The 15,022-nt window shown below is 54.1% G+C and overlaps 1 protein-coding gene across 2 annotated transcripts in view; it reads right to left on the reverse strand.

The window, feature by feature from the left end:
* Positions 1-11,450, reverse strand: part of DLG3 (discs large MAGUK scaffold protein 3) — a 163,035-nt gene extending 151,585 nt beyond the window's left edge. For both annotated transcript variants that reach the window (XM_024217568.2, XM_024217566.2), the window contains exons 1-2: positions 11,106-11,450; positions 7,859-7,990 (exon numbers count right to left, since the gene is read on the reverse strand). In XM_024217568.2, coding sequence (XP_024073336.2) covers positions 7,859-7,990; positions 11,106-11,121 — 148 coding nt within the window. In that variant the 5' untranslated portion in view covers positions 11,122-11,450. The remainder of the gene's footprint in view (positions 1-7,858; positions 7,991-11,105) is intronic.
* Between the last annotated feature and the right edge of the window lie 3,572 nt (positions 11,451-15,022).

Below are 15,022 nucleotides of genomic sequence, written 5' to 3' on the forward strand. Positions count from 1 at the left end.
CCAGCCCACACTTCCTCGCCCTCACGTTCAGTCTGCGGGGTTGTCACCCCCAAGCCCGAGTCAGGTGGCACAGGCCAGCCGCGGGTGTATAACTGCAGTGTAGAGGTACCCTTAGTCTACAAGCACTAACAGAGTCATAAACCACAATAGTCTAGAGTGACACAGAGCCACTCTTGTAGCGTAGATTACACAAGCACCTAATTGAGCAGGATCCTTCTGAAAGGCTATATGGCAAGGTGGCATCTGGTATGTTAGAAACCTGATTTCTGTTCCCAGTTCTGCCTAAAGTGCAAGTACAACTACCTTCTTTGTAAAGCTGGTGAATAATAGTGATCCCCCACGGACTGAAACCCTGCCTCGTACTAAGGGTTGTGATGGTCACCGCCGTACGAACAGTAGCTAGGAGAAGAGCTAGGTCTAGAACGTAGGGTCTCTGGGATAGCAGTTTAGTGCACCTTCCCCTATACCCCAGGGTACTATGGGGCAGTCCCTTCCTTCACACACAAAATCACATACAGGTTGCCGTTTTTGAATCATCAGGAGGCTCCTGAAGCATGTTTGTAAGAGCTGGCTGTTCCCAGGGTCCCCTAGGCCCGAGTGCCTGAACTGTTCCCTGGGCAGTTTCACGACAAATCACAAACTTGGCTCAAGGCCTCAAACACATTAAGAAAAAGGCCAGGAGGCAAGAGGCAGCAAATCCTGTTTTCGCTGCTCATGACCAGATAATTTCTTTTGTGCCTGAGCCCAGTGCTCATGCATTCCTGAGCAGCAGCAGCAGCACTCTGTCCGGAAATAATCACCCTCTCCTACAGCGTCTCTAAGCCAAGCACGGCCTGTTCCCGGCGCAGAGCCGGACACAACTCCGCCCCCACCAGTCGCTCCCCAAAGCAAGCAACCCCGTCCTAGCCCTAGCCCGGTAACGACACACAATCCCTGAGGAGAAGGCCTGTTCGCTGGCAGGGCCGCCCAGAGGATTCAGGGGGCCTGGGGCAAAGCAATTTCGGGGGCCCCTTCCATAAAAAAAAGTTGCAATACTACATAATACTATATTCTCGTGGGGGCCCCTGTGGGGCCCGGGGCAAATTGCCCCACTTGCCCCCCGGGCGGCCCTGTTCGCTGGGATGCACTAGCAGAGGAAGGCAGGTGCTGCCCAGGTCCTGCAGGACTGTGAGTGCCCCAGTTCTGAAGACAGACACATGCTTTTGGGTCCCCCCAGGGCACACACAGAGGCCTAAAGAAAGCAGCCACCACATTCCTGAAAGCACACAAAGTGACAGACCTCCTCCTCAGCCCAGCACTGTCTGAGCCACAACAGGTGCCCTTCTGTGAGGCTGCACAGAGCCCAGGCAAGCGGGGCTGCCAAGCTGCCTGGGCACTAACCAAACAAAGAATAATGCCACTCCTCCCTTGGGATAGCTCCCCGCCAACCCCAGGGATTTACGCACACGTTGGGCTCCAAACTGGAGAAACACCACCCCAGTGGGAAAGTGACCAGAGAGACGGCAAACCAACTGGGACTGAAACGGCCTCGTCTCTCCCAGAGCTACCCAGCCCCACTGGCTGCCACCACCACCACGGGCAATAAAGCCACACGCAACAAGGGGATTCCACCCAGGCGGAGCCCCATTTTCACAGGTTAATGTTATCATGAGCCCTCGCCAGAGTCCCTTTCTACTGTGCTAGCCCCTCGGTGACCCAGTGATGCTAGGCGCTGTCCACACCTAGAGTAGGAAGACAGTCCCAGACGGGAAGAGCCTATAATCTATGCATGTGATGAGACAACAGCTGGTGGATAGAACAAATACATGGAGTGAGGAGAAGGTACCCAGCAAAGCTGCCCTGGGTTAGCAGCATCTGCACACATACCCCTGCGTGTCACATGGTTTGTCTGTGGTGTGGACAGTAGGAGCTGCACTCGGGCTCACAGGAACTCACTGACCCGTCACTGGATTTTGTTTATTCCAAACCAACTACACCCTCAGAGAGGACTCTGGAAACCTGGCTCGGGAACAAATATTGTGGATTTCAAATGTATTTGATATGGAAATTCCAGCTAATTGGCCAGGGCCTCCCTGCTGGACTCAGACTCTCCCCCAGATTAGCCTGCTTTGAGCCAGACTGAACTCCACTCCTGCGCTAACAAAACACCACCAGCCAGTTTATCTTTACGCCTCCTGCTGACACCACGGTGCCCCCTGACCAGCTGCAGCATGTTCTGCCAAGGACGAGGGCTCTGCATTCCTCTCCAAAGCCATGGAACAGCTCTGTCATTGTTCCCAGGACGATCTCTCGGGGAGGGAAGACAGAGCTCCTGGAACCCGGCAGAAAAGGGAAGAAGGGGCAGAATGCAAGGATACAGTGGGGCAGGAGAGGAGAGACTAAGGAGAACACCCTCTGTTGGATGGCTGTGCGGGAAACAGGTTCTGGGTGCAGCTACGTGTGGTAAAGATGCAAACTGCCTAGGTCATATGGTGACATGAACCTCAGAAATGCCTGAAAGAGAACTGGTTGGCATTAATTACCATGATAGGGTGTACTGAGAATGGACAGATGGATCCTCCAGGCTCTCACCACCTGGCCAGAGCTAACCAGATGCTACTGAGCTCTCACTTGAGCTACCGTTTACTGAGAAGATTTCATATGAGCCTGAGACACATCTCTGAGGTCTGGGGGGAACAGCAGAGCTGGGGCATTTCTTCTCTTTCCAAGGGACTGGGGAATCAGATATCCCTTTAAGAGACCTCTGAAGACACTTTGGAATTGCTGCACATTTCCCTTGAGGTCTGGAGTCTCTAGGCATCTGGCAGGTGGAATCCAAGGAGAAGAGTTCAGATAGGGAGCTGCTCTGTCTCATTGAAGATTATTTCTGCTGTAAATTGTTCCCTGGTATTGTCTTTATATTTTTGTATCTTAAGAGACACTCGTAACTAGGTCCTGCCCAGAATTTATCCTGACCTGGTACAGCACAAAACAGAGCAGCCTCTGGGTTCTAGATGTCAAATTATTTCTGCTTTTAAAAAAAAAATCCTTCACCAAGGGGTTACATTTTTTAATGGCCTCGTTTTTATGTAACCCACAAAATTATTATAGATTTGTTGTTCCCCCTGCTGGCTCCACACAGAACTGAAATTAATGGTAGCTTGGGTACAAGTGATCGTGACTTGATCGCATCTATAATGTGCCAACAGTATAAAATTAAGACAAGTAAGATATACACTTGGCAGATTAACAGGTCCAATTTCACAAAGCTGAAAATAATTGGCCGTGAGGAAGAATTTGTTCAGAAAAATCTGAAAGATAATTGGAAATAATTTAAGGACACCTTACGAGATGCCCCAAAAGCCACAATCCCACAATCAAGCAGAAGGCTGTTCTGGTTCAAAAAAAGACCTGTTTTAGAGGGGAAGTGAATGCAGCTATAAAAAATACACACACAAAAATGTAACAAAACGAAAGAAAGGGGAAGTTGATAGCAATGAATATAAATGAGAAGTTAGGAATGGTAGAAAATTAATAAGGAAAGCAAAAGGGACACAGAGAAATCTATGGCCAGCATAGGTAAGGACACTAAGAAGAAGTTTTTAAAAATGTATTACGAACAAAAAGAATCCTGACAATGGTGTTGGTCTATTTCTAGATGGAAATAGTAAAATTATCAATAATATCCAGAAAAGGCAGAAGTGTTCAACAAATATTTCTTTTCTGTATTTTAGGGAAAAACAGAGGATATAGTCTCATCACAAGGTGATGATAACACTCCTTCCATGCCACTAGTATCTCTGGAGGATGTTAAACAGAAGCTACTAAAAAGTTAGATATTTTTAAATCAGCAGGTCCAGATAACTGGCAGCCAAGAGTTTAAAAGAGCTGGCTAAGGAGCTTGCTGGACCGGTAAAGGTGATTTTCAATAGGTCTTGGAGCATTGGGGAAGTTCCAGAAGACTGGAAGAGAGCTAATGTGGTGCCAAATTGGATGACCCAGGCAATTATAGGCCTACCAGCCTGACATCAATCCCGGGCAAGATAATGGAGTAGCTGATATGGGACTCGCTGAATAAAGAATTAAAGGGGAGGGTGATGTAGTTAATGCAAATCAACATGAGTTTATGGAAAACAGATCCTGTCAAACTAACCTGGTATCTTTTTTTGATGAGATTACTAGTTTGGTAGATAAAAGTAATAGTGTTGATGTAATGTCCTTAGACTTCTCTAAGGCATTTGACTTGGTACCACACGACATTTTGATTGCCCAACTAGAATGATATAAAATTACCATATTGTTGTATGCAGTGTTGTACCCGTGTTAGTCCCAGGATATTACGGGGACAAGATGTGTGGACCAACTTCTGTTGGTGAGAGGGATAAGCTTTCGAGCTACACAAAGCTCTTCTTTAGGTCTGGGAAAGGTACTCAGAGTGTCACAGATAAATACAAGGTGGAACAGACTGTTTAGCATAAGCAAATATAAATGTATACAACTAGGAACAAAGGATGTGGACCATACTTACAGGATGAGGGACTCTACCTTGGGAAGCAGTGATTGAAAAAGATGTTGGGGTCGTGGTAGATAATCACCTGAACATGTGACGCTGTGCCCAAAAGAGTAATGCAATCCTGGGATGCATAAACAGGGCGATATTGAGTAGGAGTAGAGAGGTTATTTTACCTCTGTATTTGGCATTGGTGCGACCGCTGCTGGAATACTGTGTCCAGCTGTGGTGACCACAATTCAAAACGATGTTGATAAATCGGCCACAGTTCAGAGAAGAGCCATAAGGATGAGTAAAGAATTAGAAAACATGCCTTATAGTATAGTCTATACTCAAGGATCTCAATCTATTTAGCTTAACAAACAGAAGGTTAAGGGGTGACTTGATTACAGTCTGTAAGTACCTACTTGGAAAAAAATATTTAATAAATGGGCTCTTCAGTCTAGCAGAGAAAGATCTAACATGAGCCAACGCCTGGAAGTTGAAGCTAGACAAATTCAGACTGGAAATCAGGTGCAAATTTTTAACAGTGAGAGTAATTAACTATTGGAACAATTTACCAAGGGTCATGGTGGAGTGTCCATTACTGACCATTTTTACCTCGAGATTGGATATTTTTCTCAAAGCTCTGCTCTAGGAATTATTATGGGACAGTTCTGTGACCCACGTTATGCAGGAGGTCAGACTAGATGATCACAATGGTCCCTTTTGGCCTTGGAATCTAGCAGTCTATGAAAACAAAACACTCTTCTTAGATGGTTATACATTTGGTATCAAACAGCTAACTCTTCTTTTTAATGCCCAGAAAACTAACGTGTGTCCCCACTGAGCAAGCCACAATAGTTTTAGCAGAGATCCCTGCCCGATCAGTTGATCAGAGGAAAAGACAGCGCAGGGAGTGATTTCCCTAGCCCATTCTGAAGGAGAATCATCTATAGCAGCGGTTCTCAAACGGTCATGACCCTGTTTTAATGGGGTCACCAGGGCAGGCGTTAGCCTTGCTTGGGCCTGGGGCTGAGGACGAAGCTGCAGCCCAAGCCCCACCGCCCAGGGCCAAAGCCTGAGGGCTTCAGGTTATAGGTCCCCTGCCCGGCTTTGGCCCCCCTGCCCCTGGCGGCGGGGCTTGGGGGGGCTCAGGCTTCAGTCCCCCGTCCTGGGGTCGTGGAGTAATTTTTGTTGTCAGAAGGGGGTCACAGTGCAGTGAAGTTTGAGAACCCCAGACGTATAGGCAGGTTGGATTTCAGTCTGGTGGGATACGGTTAGAGATGCCATCCAAACAAATTGTACTACTCAGGCCTGGAAATGGGAGGTGGAAAGACATTACTGGCCACTGGGTTCTCTCTCTCTGTTCAAAACACCTGTTCTTCTGCATAGCCTGAGCCCACATGATTCAGCAAATGGAGCCACACCCCCACCACCCAGCAGCCCAGGAGCCATCGCACCTGGGCGCTGACAAGCTTCTGACTATGCTGTGCCTGCAGGGCCCAAGCAGTCACATGGAGCGGGAGCGAGTGAGGCAGCAGTGTGGCCCTGAGCCTGCCAACAGAGCATCCATCCATCCATCTCCATGTAAAACAGCAGGAAAGGAGGTGGGAGCCAGCATCCTAGAAATACCCATCCTGCCTCGCCAGCTTCAAATGCGCCGTCATTAACCATTCATAGTCATTCATTTAGCAAGGCAGGAGTTGGAGTGTAAGGTTGTGTCTCAAGAAACCCTAGTTCAATTCCCTGCTCTCCCACAGACTTCATATATGACCTAGGCTTAGGCAAATCACTTGGCTTCTCTGTGCCTCCATTCTCCTGCGTACCATGGGGAGGCTAGCACGTCCCTGCCTTGCCAGGTGTCTGAGGGGACGTGCATTAAAGATTGTGAGGAGCTCAGGTACTAGGGTGATAGGGGCCATACAAGTACCTTAGGGAGAGGCCAAGTTAATTTCATTTAGATGCCCACAAACAGACGGTGGTTCTCACACATGTATTCATTATTTTAACTTATTAGCAGACTAATTCCTGCAGATACCTTTTTGTCTCTGGCTTGTTGGAGCATTCAGAATTGGAGTTGTGTTAATGTTGATTGGACACATAAGTCACATGATTGGGTTTGTGCCCCTCAAGGGTTACTGTTAAAAGCGGGTTTCTGCCGGGAATTCTGCCAGTCCTGGACTCAGGATTTCGTTTGTGTGAATAGTCTGTAGTAATCGCTTAAAATTTGCTGCTTCCAGGAACAGTCCTGGCCATTAATTTGTTTGCTAGAAAAATTCATGGGAAGAACAGGAAAGGGGCATGAAAGTAGGAAGTCGGTGTGTGTAAAAATTCAACAGGATAGTGTGGGAGTTTCTCTCACTGTATTTGTCTAGTTTCTAATAAGACTCCAACTGCGCTGATGTAATTCCAGGGAGTTGCTGCGCTGTGATCTAAGGCATTTTCAGTCCTCTGACCTGCAAGATGGGGCTGCCTATTACGGCCATTTCTTGTGTATAGTTCTTTTCCCTCAACACATCGTATTCCTTGCAAATACTCCAGGTTCGGAGTTCCTGAAAGACAGGGCTGCACTGGGAGCTGCTTTCCCAAACCTGTGAAATATTATCTGCAACAGGAAGCAAGTGGAGAAAAACCTACTTCTCCCCAAGAGATGGTAATAAGAATAGAGAGAAGCAATGCCCGACACAAGCAAGCTTTGTGTGGCAGGGCCGCGAGGGGAAGGTGCATAAAGCTCCATCACATGATCCATAGCTGACGGGCCATAAACACCATCATGTTTGAACACTGCAAGGAGTGCTTTATAAAACTTTAAGGCCCCTTAACGTGCACTGGCCTGGGCATCCTAGGGGTGAAAAAATCCACATTGCCCCACAAATCTGCAGTGAAAAAGAAAGACTGAGGCGTCAATTAGAAGGTTAAGACCAGGCAGTGAGAGGAGCATTCTGGGAATCGTAGTCCACAGGACCTATGCATGACCTGCTTTGCCTTTCACTATTACAGTTACTGTCTCGCAGGTTAAGCCATTTAACAGCTCCAGCTGTCCTGAAGCTTTGAGCTCTTTCACATGCTTTGAATGGAATCGTTCTGTGCCACTGTACAGCCACACTAGGAGCTGGGTTTTGAGCTCAGGTCGCTGACTCCCGCAGACAAAGGGGGTTCTAGGGCTCTTCCCTGGCCCCAGCCAGAGTGTAGAAAACATGGGCTGCAGAAAGTTCCTTAGAACTCACTCCCTCGAGAAGCTGGGCTCCTGCCGCAGACATTAGGAGATCAGAGCCCGGGTCCCCAGCATCCGCACCCTGAGAGGGGAGGGTTACGCGCGTGTGTCAGCCACAGGGTGGCTGTTCAGTGCGAAGCCAGCAGTCAGCTCACTAGGCGGAAGGCACTTACCCAGCAGGGCCTGAAAGAGGTCACTTCGGAAGATGTGCGAGACCTTTCCGATAGAGGCCTTCAACTGCTGCTCCTCTGGAGCCCTCAGCGTGGTTTGGTACCTGGTCAGAATTGCCACTGCCCGTTGAGTGTCTGGAGAAACAGCACAAGAGAGCCCTCAGACAGCATCAGAGCATCACGTAACACATCGCATCACCCACAACAACACAACATGTCACCACCCATCACTGCCCCGTGGCACTTCTCCGTACCCACCCCAGGAAGGGGTCTGCCACCCACCAGATCAATCCCTGCCATCAGGGACCCCTCAGGCACACCAGTGAAAGTGGACCAGACCCTGCACCGCTGATTTACTGGGCAGTGAAAGATGAAGGGTCACCGCTGAAGCCAGGCACAAATTATGGAACTAGTGGTTCTGTGGATCCGATTCCTTTGAGCCTGAAGGCAAGAGACCGGACAGACTGTACCCACCTACCCCAAACACGCCGGAATTACACTGCAACCCCAACCCTCAGCATCTGGCCCTAAGGCAGACAGGCCAAGCCCGGGGGTGCGCCCAGCTGCACGGCATGCTGGGATCCCACGTCTCCACAGGAGCAGGGCTGTTAGCTCCACTGGAGGGAGGGGAGAGGTTTCTGGCTGCATTGCATCCTGGGAATTATGGTCTCCATGTGAGGCCACGCTCCGGCAGGGGAGAGCAGCCATAAGCTAGGGCAGTTACGCACAATGGGTGTTGCCCACTGGCTCCCTCCGGGCCAGGGCTGGCTCTCAGCGGGGCTGGGTTTGGACATCCCCCTGGTCCCCAAGCTGGTCTTTGGGCGACAGGAGCCAAGCCTGCTCGGAGCTGCCTGACGGCTACCTCACATTATGGACATGCTGCCTTCACCAAAAGAAAAAGAGGGCTGTAATGGCAAGGTGGGGCTTGGGTCTAGGCTGGGGGCTGGGATTGAAGCACACAGGCAGAGGTGGGCGTGGGAGCCAAGGGCTGGGATAGCAGGGGCCTGATCCGTTTCCATCTGGAGAGCTGAAGGTGTCTCTGGACGAGTTCCTTGCGCCATCAGCCCAGCTCTATAGCCCGACGCAGGCCAGCTCCTGTAGTCCAGCAGCAGCCCCTGGGCCTAGCAGAGCGACGGATCTCACACAAACAAGAAGGTTTTGCACAGACCTTGGGCTGGTCCCATCCCTGTCAGCAAACGTTTCCCTTTGTTATGGAGGCAGCAGGAAAAACAAAGGACTTCTGTGTGGGGGAGGAGGTGAGGAGGGAGGTCGGGGCACATTTCTGGACCTAGGAACTCATGCGAAAGGGTTGAGCTGCCTTGCTAGTCCTGCAGCATCCAGCGCTCACAGCAGGGGACAGAGCACAGAACAAGGGGATCTGTGTCCGTCAGAGCCTAGACTCAGGCCACCTGGGGTCCCTGCTCCCATTCTCTGGGCCTGGGGATTTCTGCAGGGACGTGGTCCCGGTGGGGAGAAAACCCCCCCCCAAAAATCTCCTCTTGGCTGGAAGAGGAAGGTGGTTTTGTCTGTGTCACCTTCCCACGCTGGTGTATTGCAGGCCCCAGAAGGGAAAGAGGAAGCGGGTGAAGCATGAATAAGCCTTAATGCAAACAGAGTCCCTCCCCACCCTGAGCGGGTGAGAGGCTGGGATCTCCTGGGATGCCAGCTGGATTGATTGGGTTTGCGGGGGTTCCAGGCTCCTGCCAGCCCTGGAACCTAAAACCCCTCTGCCTACAAAACCAGTTCAGCCCAGGCAGCGGCTGACCCGGCTTCGCACACACGCTGCCCAGCTCACCCTTCCCCGGCCAGAGGGTCAGTCTTTGTAGCCTGTTCACTCCGTGGCCTGGCTCCTGAGACTAACACAGCGGAGCCAGCAAGGGCCAGTGTGAGGAGGCTGTCTGCCCCCTAAACGGACAGAGAACCAAAACTCACGCTGCTTTGGCTGTGGAAAGCGTATGAGCCCAGGGGAGCGCGAGACACACCCCTCCCCTGCGAGGTTGCAGAGAGGGGGTCTGGTACTGTCTGAGTGTGACAGATACAGTGCACTGAACCCCACACAGGCCCACCCCGCAGGTGCTGGGGGGAGGGGTCTGCCCAATCTGCATCTCACAAAACCAAACCTCTGCAAGTGCTCCAGAATCTCCTCCTTCTGTGACAACGGGGTCCCACTTTGGCCTCGCTCCCATGTGGTCCCGTACAATCAGAAGGGAACGCAGCTTGAAGCTGGGGGGGTGGGCTCTCACCACACCAGACCAGGAGGAGGGGAGGGCCGTGTCCCCAGAGGGGAGGAAGAAGAGGGTGTTCCCCCTTACTTTACCCCTGGCCTACGACCACAGACAAAACTGGACTCCAGGGAAACATGTCACACGACAGCCCCATGAGGCCTGGTGGATGCAGCAGTGACGGGAGAGAGCCTGAGCCCAGGTGCCTCCCGCCCGCTAGCGAAGGGCTAAAGGCCCGAGGGACCAGCACCGGCGGGTGAGCACACAGCTGACCCCCAGGCACAGCTGCCAGCTCAGGCCCTCAGCACACTGAGACCAGCAGGACCCTGCCGGTGCCAGCACCCGTGGCCCAGTCCGTGCCCAGGGTCTCTGGGCCTCGCTCGCGCTGAGGCTGCAGCGTCTCCTGGAGATGGCTGACGGAGGTGCCCTGGCGGACATGCCTAGGGGAGCCGCTGGGCTTTTTCCAGTCAGGCACGGCCTGGCGGGCACCTGGGCGTTAGCCCCACGCAGGGGCCCGCGCTGGTGCTGGGCAGAGCTGGGAACTGCGGGGCCAGCAGGAGGGGCAGGGGGTCGCTGCTGCAGCCAGTGCAGGAGGAATTGCAGAGGCACCTCTGGGCAAAGCAGCCCAGGGCAGCTCCTCAGGTTTCTGACCCGCCAGTGCCCCAAACTCGCCCGCGCTCTGGGAGCCCAGTGGGGTTGGCACCGGGCAGAGCCGCTTTGCAGCCAGAGCCCATCCTCACTCCCAGGTGTCGCTGGGCCCCAGCCCGGCTCTTCGGCCCTGGGGACAAGGAGCCGGCTCTGCCCAACCTGGGGGAGCTGGGAAAACGGCTTTCCTTGCACCTGGCCCCGATGTCTCACAGCCGAAGGCAGGTGTCTAATCGAAGCTCCTGCTCTCTGGGTGTGGGGCCCTGCCAAGGCAGCTCTGGGCGGGGCAGTTTGCGGCTCTACGCCTCCCCGGCTGCCCCCAGTGCCAGTGTCTCCTGCCCTCGCCCCGGCCGCCTGGCCAGGGCTCGGGCTCCAGTCCTTACCTTGCCGACTGATCATCTCTCCGCTCGGCAGGGCTGCGGGTCCCTTCGCAGCCGTTTCCTCCAGGCGCCTGCCCTCATGTCAGCCCCGCAGGCCGGACCCTGGAGGCAGCAAGCGGCTGGGACCCCCCCGGCCTGGCCCTGCCCCGGGAAAGCGATACACGGAGCTGGCTGCCTCCTTCCCCAGCTCCAGCTGCAACAGCTCCTGCAGTCTGGACACTGGGCCTCTCCCCCCGGCTACTGCCCAGCCTGGCGGTGCTGGGACCGTGCCCCGGGGCAGCCCCAGGCGAGCCCCTCGGGCGGGCACAGCCAACTCGGCCTGGCCAGGGAAGTGGTGAGCCGAGGCTCCCTGCTGTCGCCCTGGGCTGTGTGGAGTGGAGGGGGCCGGGCTGGGCTCAGGGGCGGGCCCAGCCATGGAGGAGGGCTGGCCTGCAGTGCTGGCAGCAGGGCCCTGTGCTGCCGGGGAAGGGGGGCCTGGCCCCGCACAGCCCCTTGGACCCGGGCCTGGCCCAGCCCTGCCGCCTTTGTCAGCACTTCAGGGCTTGGCTCTGAAGGTGGGGCTGGGCTGGGCTGGGCCGGGCCGGACATTAACCCCGGCACTGCCAGAGGAGAGGGAAGCCAGGCCCTGCAGCCAGTGGGGTGGGACTTTGGGGGACCAGGCACCCCAATATTAGGGGCTTTGCATACATTGACACCCGTCACACCCTCCCGCAGAAAAAAAAAAAGTGTCCCAATTTTTCACACTTGCCCACTGGTCACCTTCATGCTGTGGTCCCCAAACTTTTTACCTCGTGCCCCCCCATTACCCCTGTCCATGCCCCTCCCCCCAAGCCAGGGCTGGGAGTGGGGCTGCAGCTCGGGGGGGGGGGGGAAGGGACGCAGGCAGGGGTAAGAGGCTGGGGCCACAGCTGGGGGCAGGGCTGGGAGCAGGGCTGGGTGGCACCCCCCCCCCCAATCACCCTGTAGGGGCTGGCCAAGGCCCCAGCTGCTCCCCCCCGAACATTCCACTGTGCCCTCCAGGGGAGCATGCCCCACGGGTTAGGGGCCTCTGCACTAATAGGACTTCACCAAAATCACTTCACATAATTTGACCTCACCACAACTAGTGCAAGCTGGTCTGGGAATTAAGGGTAAGGGGTGTGTGTGGGGGGGGTACGCACGTGCTGAGGGCCATTAGGAGAGCCGGGGGAAGCCTACGGCTGGGATAATGGGGGGGGGTGTTATGGGTCAGACCTGAGGGGCACTGGCAGAGCTCTGGACAGGGGAGTCCAGGGCTGAAGGTCAGGATCGAGGGGTGAAAGGGAGGCAGAACCAGGGGCTCTGGAACAGCGTGTACAGTGGGGGGGCTGAGAGCTATTGAACCAAGCTGTAAACCCTGCATATGATAGAAACCACTTCAAGCCAGGGGGTGCGGCAGCTCCCTCAGCACCCCTAGTTCCAGCCCCTAGGGGCAGAACTGGGAGGGGAAGATGGATAGTGTGTTGACTGAGCGGCAGCTCCTTTTCCTACAACAAGCCTGGTTAACACTCAGTTCAAGGGTATGGAGAGGGAGAGAGAGAGAACGAACTCAAAAGTAGCGCAGCAGGAAGCCAGGGATGAAGACTCAAGGGTGCCATCATCACAGCTTTTAGCTGGAGGCCCCAGCAGGAGGCACGCAGGGAGAGCGGGCTGCCAAAGTGCAGTGTTGCAGTCTAGGACAATAAGACCCCATAAGCTAGGCTGAGGTAGCAGGACACCACTGCTATGGAGGGCAGCAGTCGGACTGGACTAGGATCGAGAGCTGCAGCTTAGAGTTCAGCAGAGCAACGTAGCTTCCCAGGGTTCCTAAGCATGCTGGGCAGTGGCCTAGGGGTACAGGGAGAGCCTAGGATGGATCCAGCAAGGAGGGGTGGTTCCCCCCCCCCCCACTACTGCCTCTGCAATCAGGGCCGGCTCTAGCTTTTTTGCTGCCCCAAGTGGCAAAGAAAAAACAACAACCCTGATTGAGCTGCCCGAAATGCCACTGGAAAGGAAGAGAGGGCGTGAAGGACCTGCTGCCAAATTGCCGCCAAAGACCCAGATGTGCCGCCCCTTTCTATTGGCGCCGCCCCAGGCACCTGCTTCCCTCCCAGGTGCCTGAAGCTGGCCCTGTCTGCAAACTGTCCCTCACAGTGTTCACCTCTCCTCTGTACCAAGCTGCAGCAACTGAGAACAAGATGGTTGCTGAACCTTCCGACAGAGAGAGGGGCTTAGCCATTGAAAGGTGCAGTACGTAGAAAACAGAAGGCATCAGAACTTCATACACTCGAGAAGAGATGGAGGAGAGCCAGCTCCTCGGCCTGTGCACCCTCCCCAGTGCAGAGAGCATTTTACAGGGAGTACAGCAGGAACCCAGAGTATTTGGAAAGTTGCCTATATAGGTTGGAAAGTGTTCTGGGGCCCAGACCATTCACAACTTCAGCTTCTGAGGTGCACACTCAGTACCTCTGCACGCTGCTAAATTCAGACCTATTTTCTCTGGAGCTGGGCTCTTACTAGTCACACAGACTCCCAGGCAGGTCGACAGGGGTCCTAGAGATTTTGCTGTCAGGGGACTCCTCCTTTCCCTCCTTGTGCTCACACTCCCGCAAAGGCCAGTTGATTCAGGCAGAGGCCCACGGCCCAGCTCCAGCCCCAACCCTGCATGCTTAGACCCGCTGCAGTCACAGCTTGTACTGGAAACAACTTTAAAACTGACACTTGTCACTGCTGGGCCTGTTCCCACTCCATTCTCCCTCCCCCCAGCTTGGAGTGTTTTAACTCTAGTGGGGTGAGGGAATCTCTTTTATTGGACCAACTTCTGTTGGTGAGAGACAAAACTTTGGAGCTCCAGCGAGCTCTTGTCCAGGCCTGGGAAAGGAATTCCGTGTCCCAGCTCAGTACAAAGGGGAACAGATAATGACTTATGCGAAGCTGGCACATATTCTAAGGCACCAGTCAAGGTACAGTGGCCTGTTAACATCCCACAGTCACGGGACCAAGAGAGGAGTTAGTGGGTTAAAGATCATTGTAATGAGCCATAACTCCAGTGTCTGTGTTCAGTCCAGTTATGAATTTAAGCTCCCCGGCTCGTCTGTTGAAGGTCGTGTACAGGTTTCTTTCGAGGATGAGGACAGATTGGAGATCCCTCTGTATCTGACCTAAGCTTGTCTCTCACTGACAGAGGTTGGTCCAATAACATAGGATAGCTAGAGACAAGGTGGGCGAGGCACTGGGCCGACCCGGCTACAACGCTGCAGTAACAAGAGGTGCCAGTTCCTCGTTTCGGCACTAGGTGGTGGTGACAGACCACAGATAGCACAGCTCACGTGTTTGCTTCTCCCATCCTTCCCCTCAGAAAGGGCCAGTTTTCCAAAAGTAGTTCCTAACGCTGATGCCCACCTCGGGCCTGATGCGCAGACGTGCCAAGCTCCTACAGATCCTGATGGGCCCCTGGGAATCAGGCCCGAGGTGGGTACCCAAAGTCAGGGGCACTGCTCAGTGAGAGCACGTGTCTGTTGGCTAGGGTTACCATCCGTCCGGGTTTCCCCGGACATGTCTGGCTTTTGGGTCTTTAGATAGCCGTCCGGGGGGAATTTGTAAAAAGCTAAAAATGTCCGGGATTTCCCCCCGGACGGCTATCTAAAGACCCAAAAGCGGCTGACAGGGCAGCCGCGCCGGATTGAGCCGCTCACTTGGGGCCGCTCCGGCAGCAAAAGCCCCTCCCCCGCAGCTTCAGCACGCCGGCAGCGCTGCGTGGGGCATAGGGACCGACTGTAGCCGGCGCCAGTGGGGGCTCGCGCCCCCACCCCCGCTCCCGGCTTGCCCCTTCTCCGCCCCCATCCCAACCCCTTTCCCAAATCCCAGGCCCCGTCTCCTCCCCCGGGCGCGCCGCTTTTTCCCTCCACCCCCCTCCCTCCCAG

Source organism: Terrapene carolina, unplaced genomic scaffold (assembly GCF_002925995.2).
Source record: "Terrapene carolina triunguis isolate 2854851 unplaced genomic scaffold, T_m_triunguis-2.0 Scaffold131, whole genome shotgun sequence".
In the NCBI taxonomy this organism is placed as follows: domain Eukaryota; kingdom Metazoa; phylum Chordata; order Testudines; family Emydidae; genus Terrapene; species Terrapene triunguis.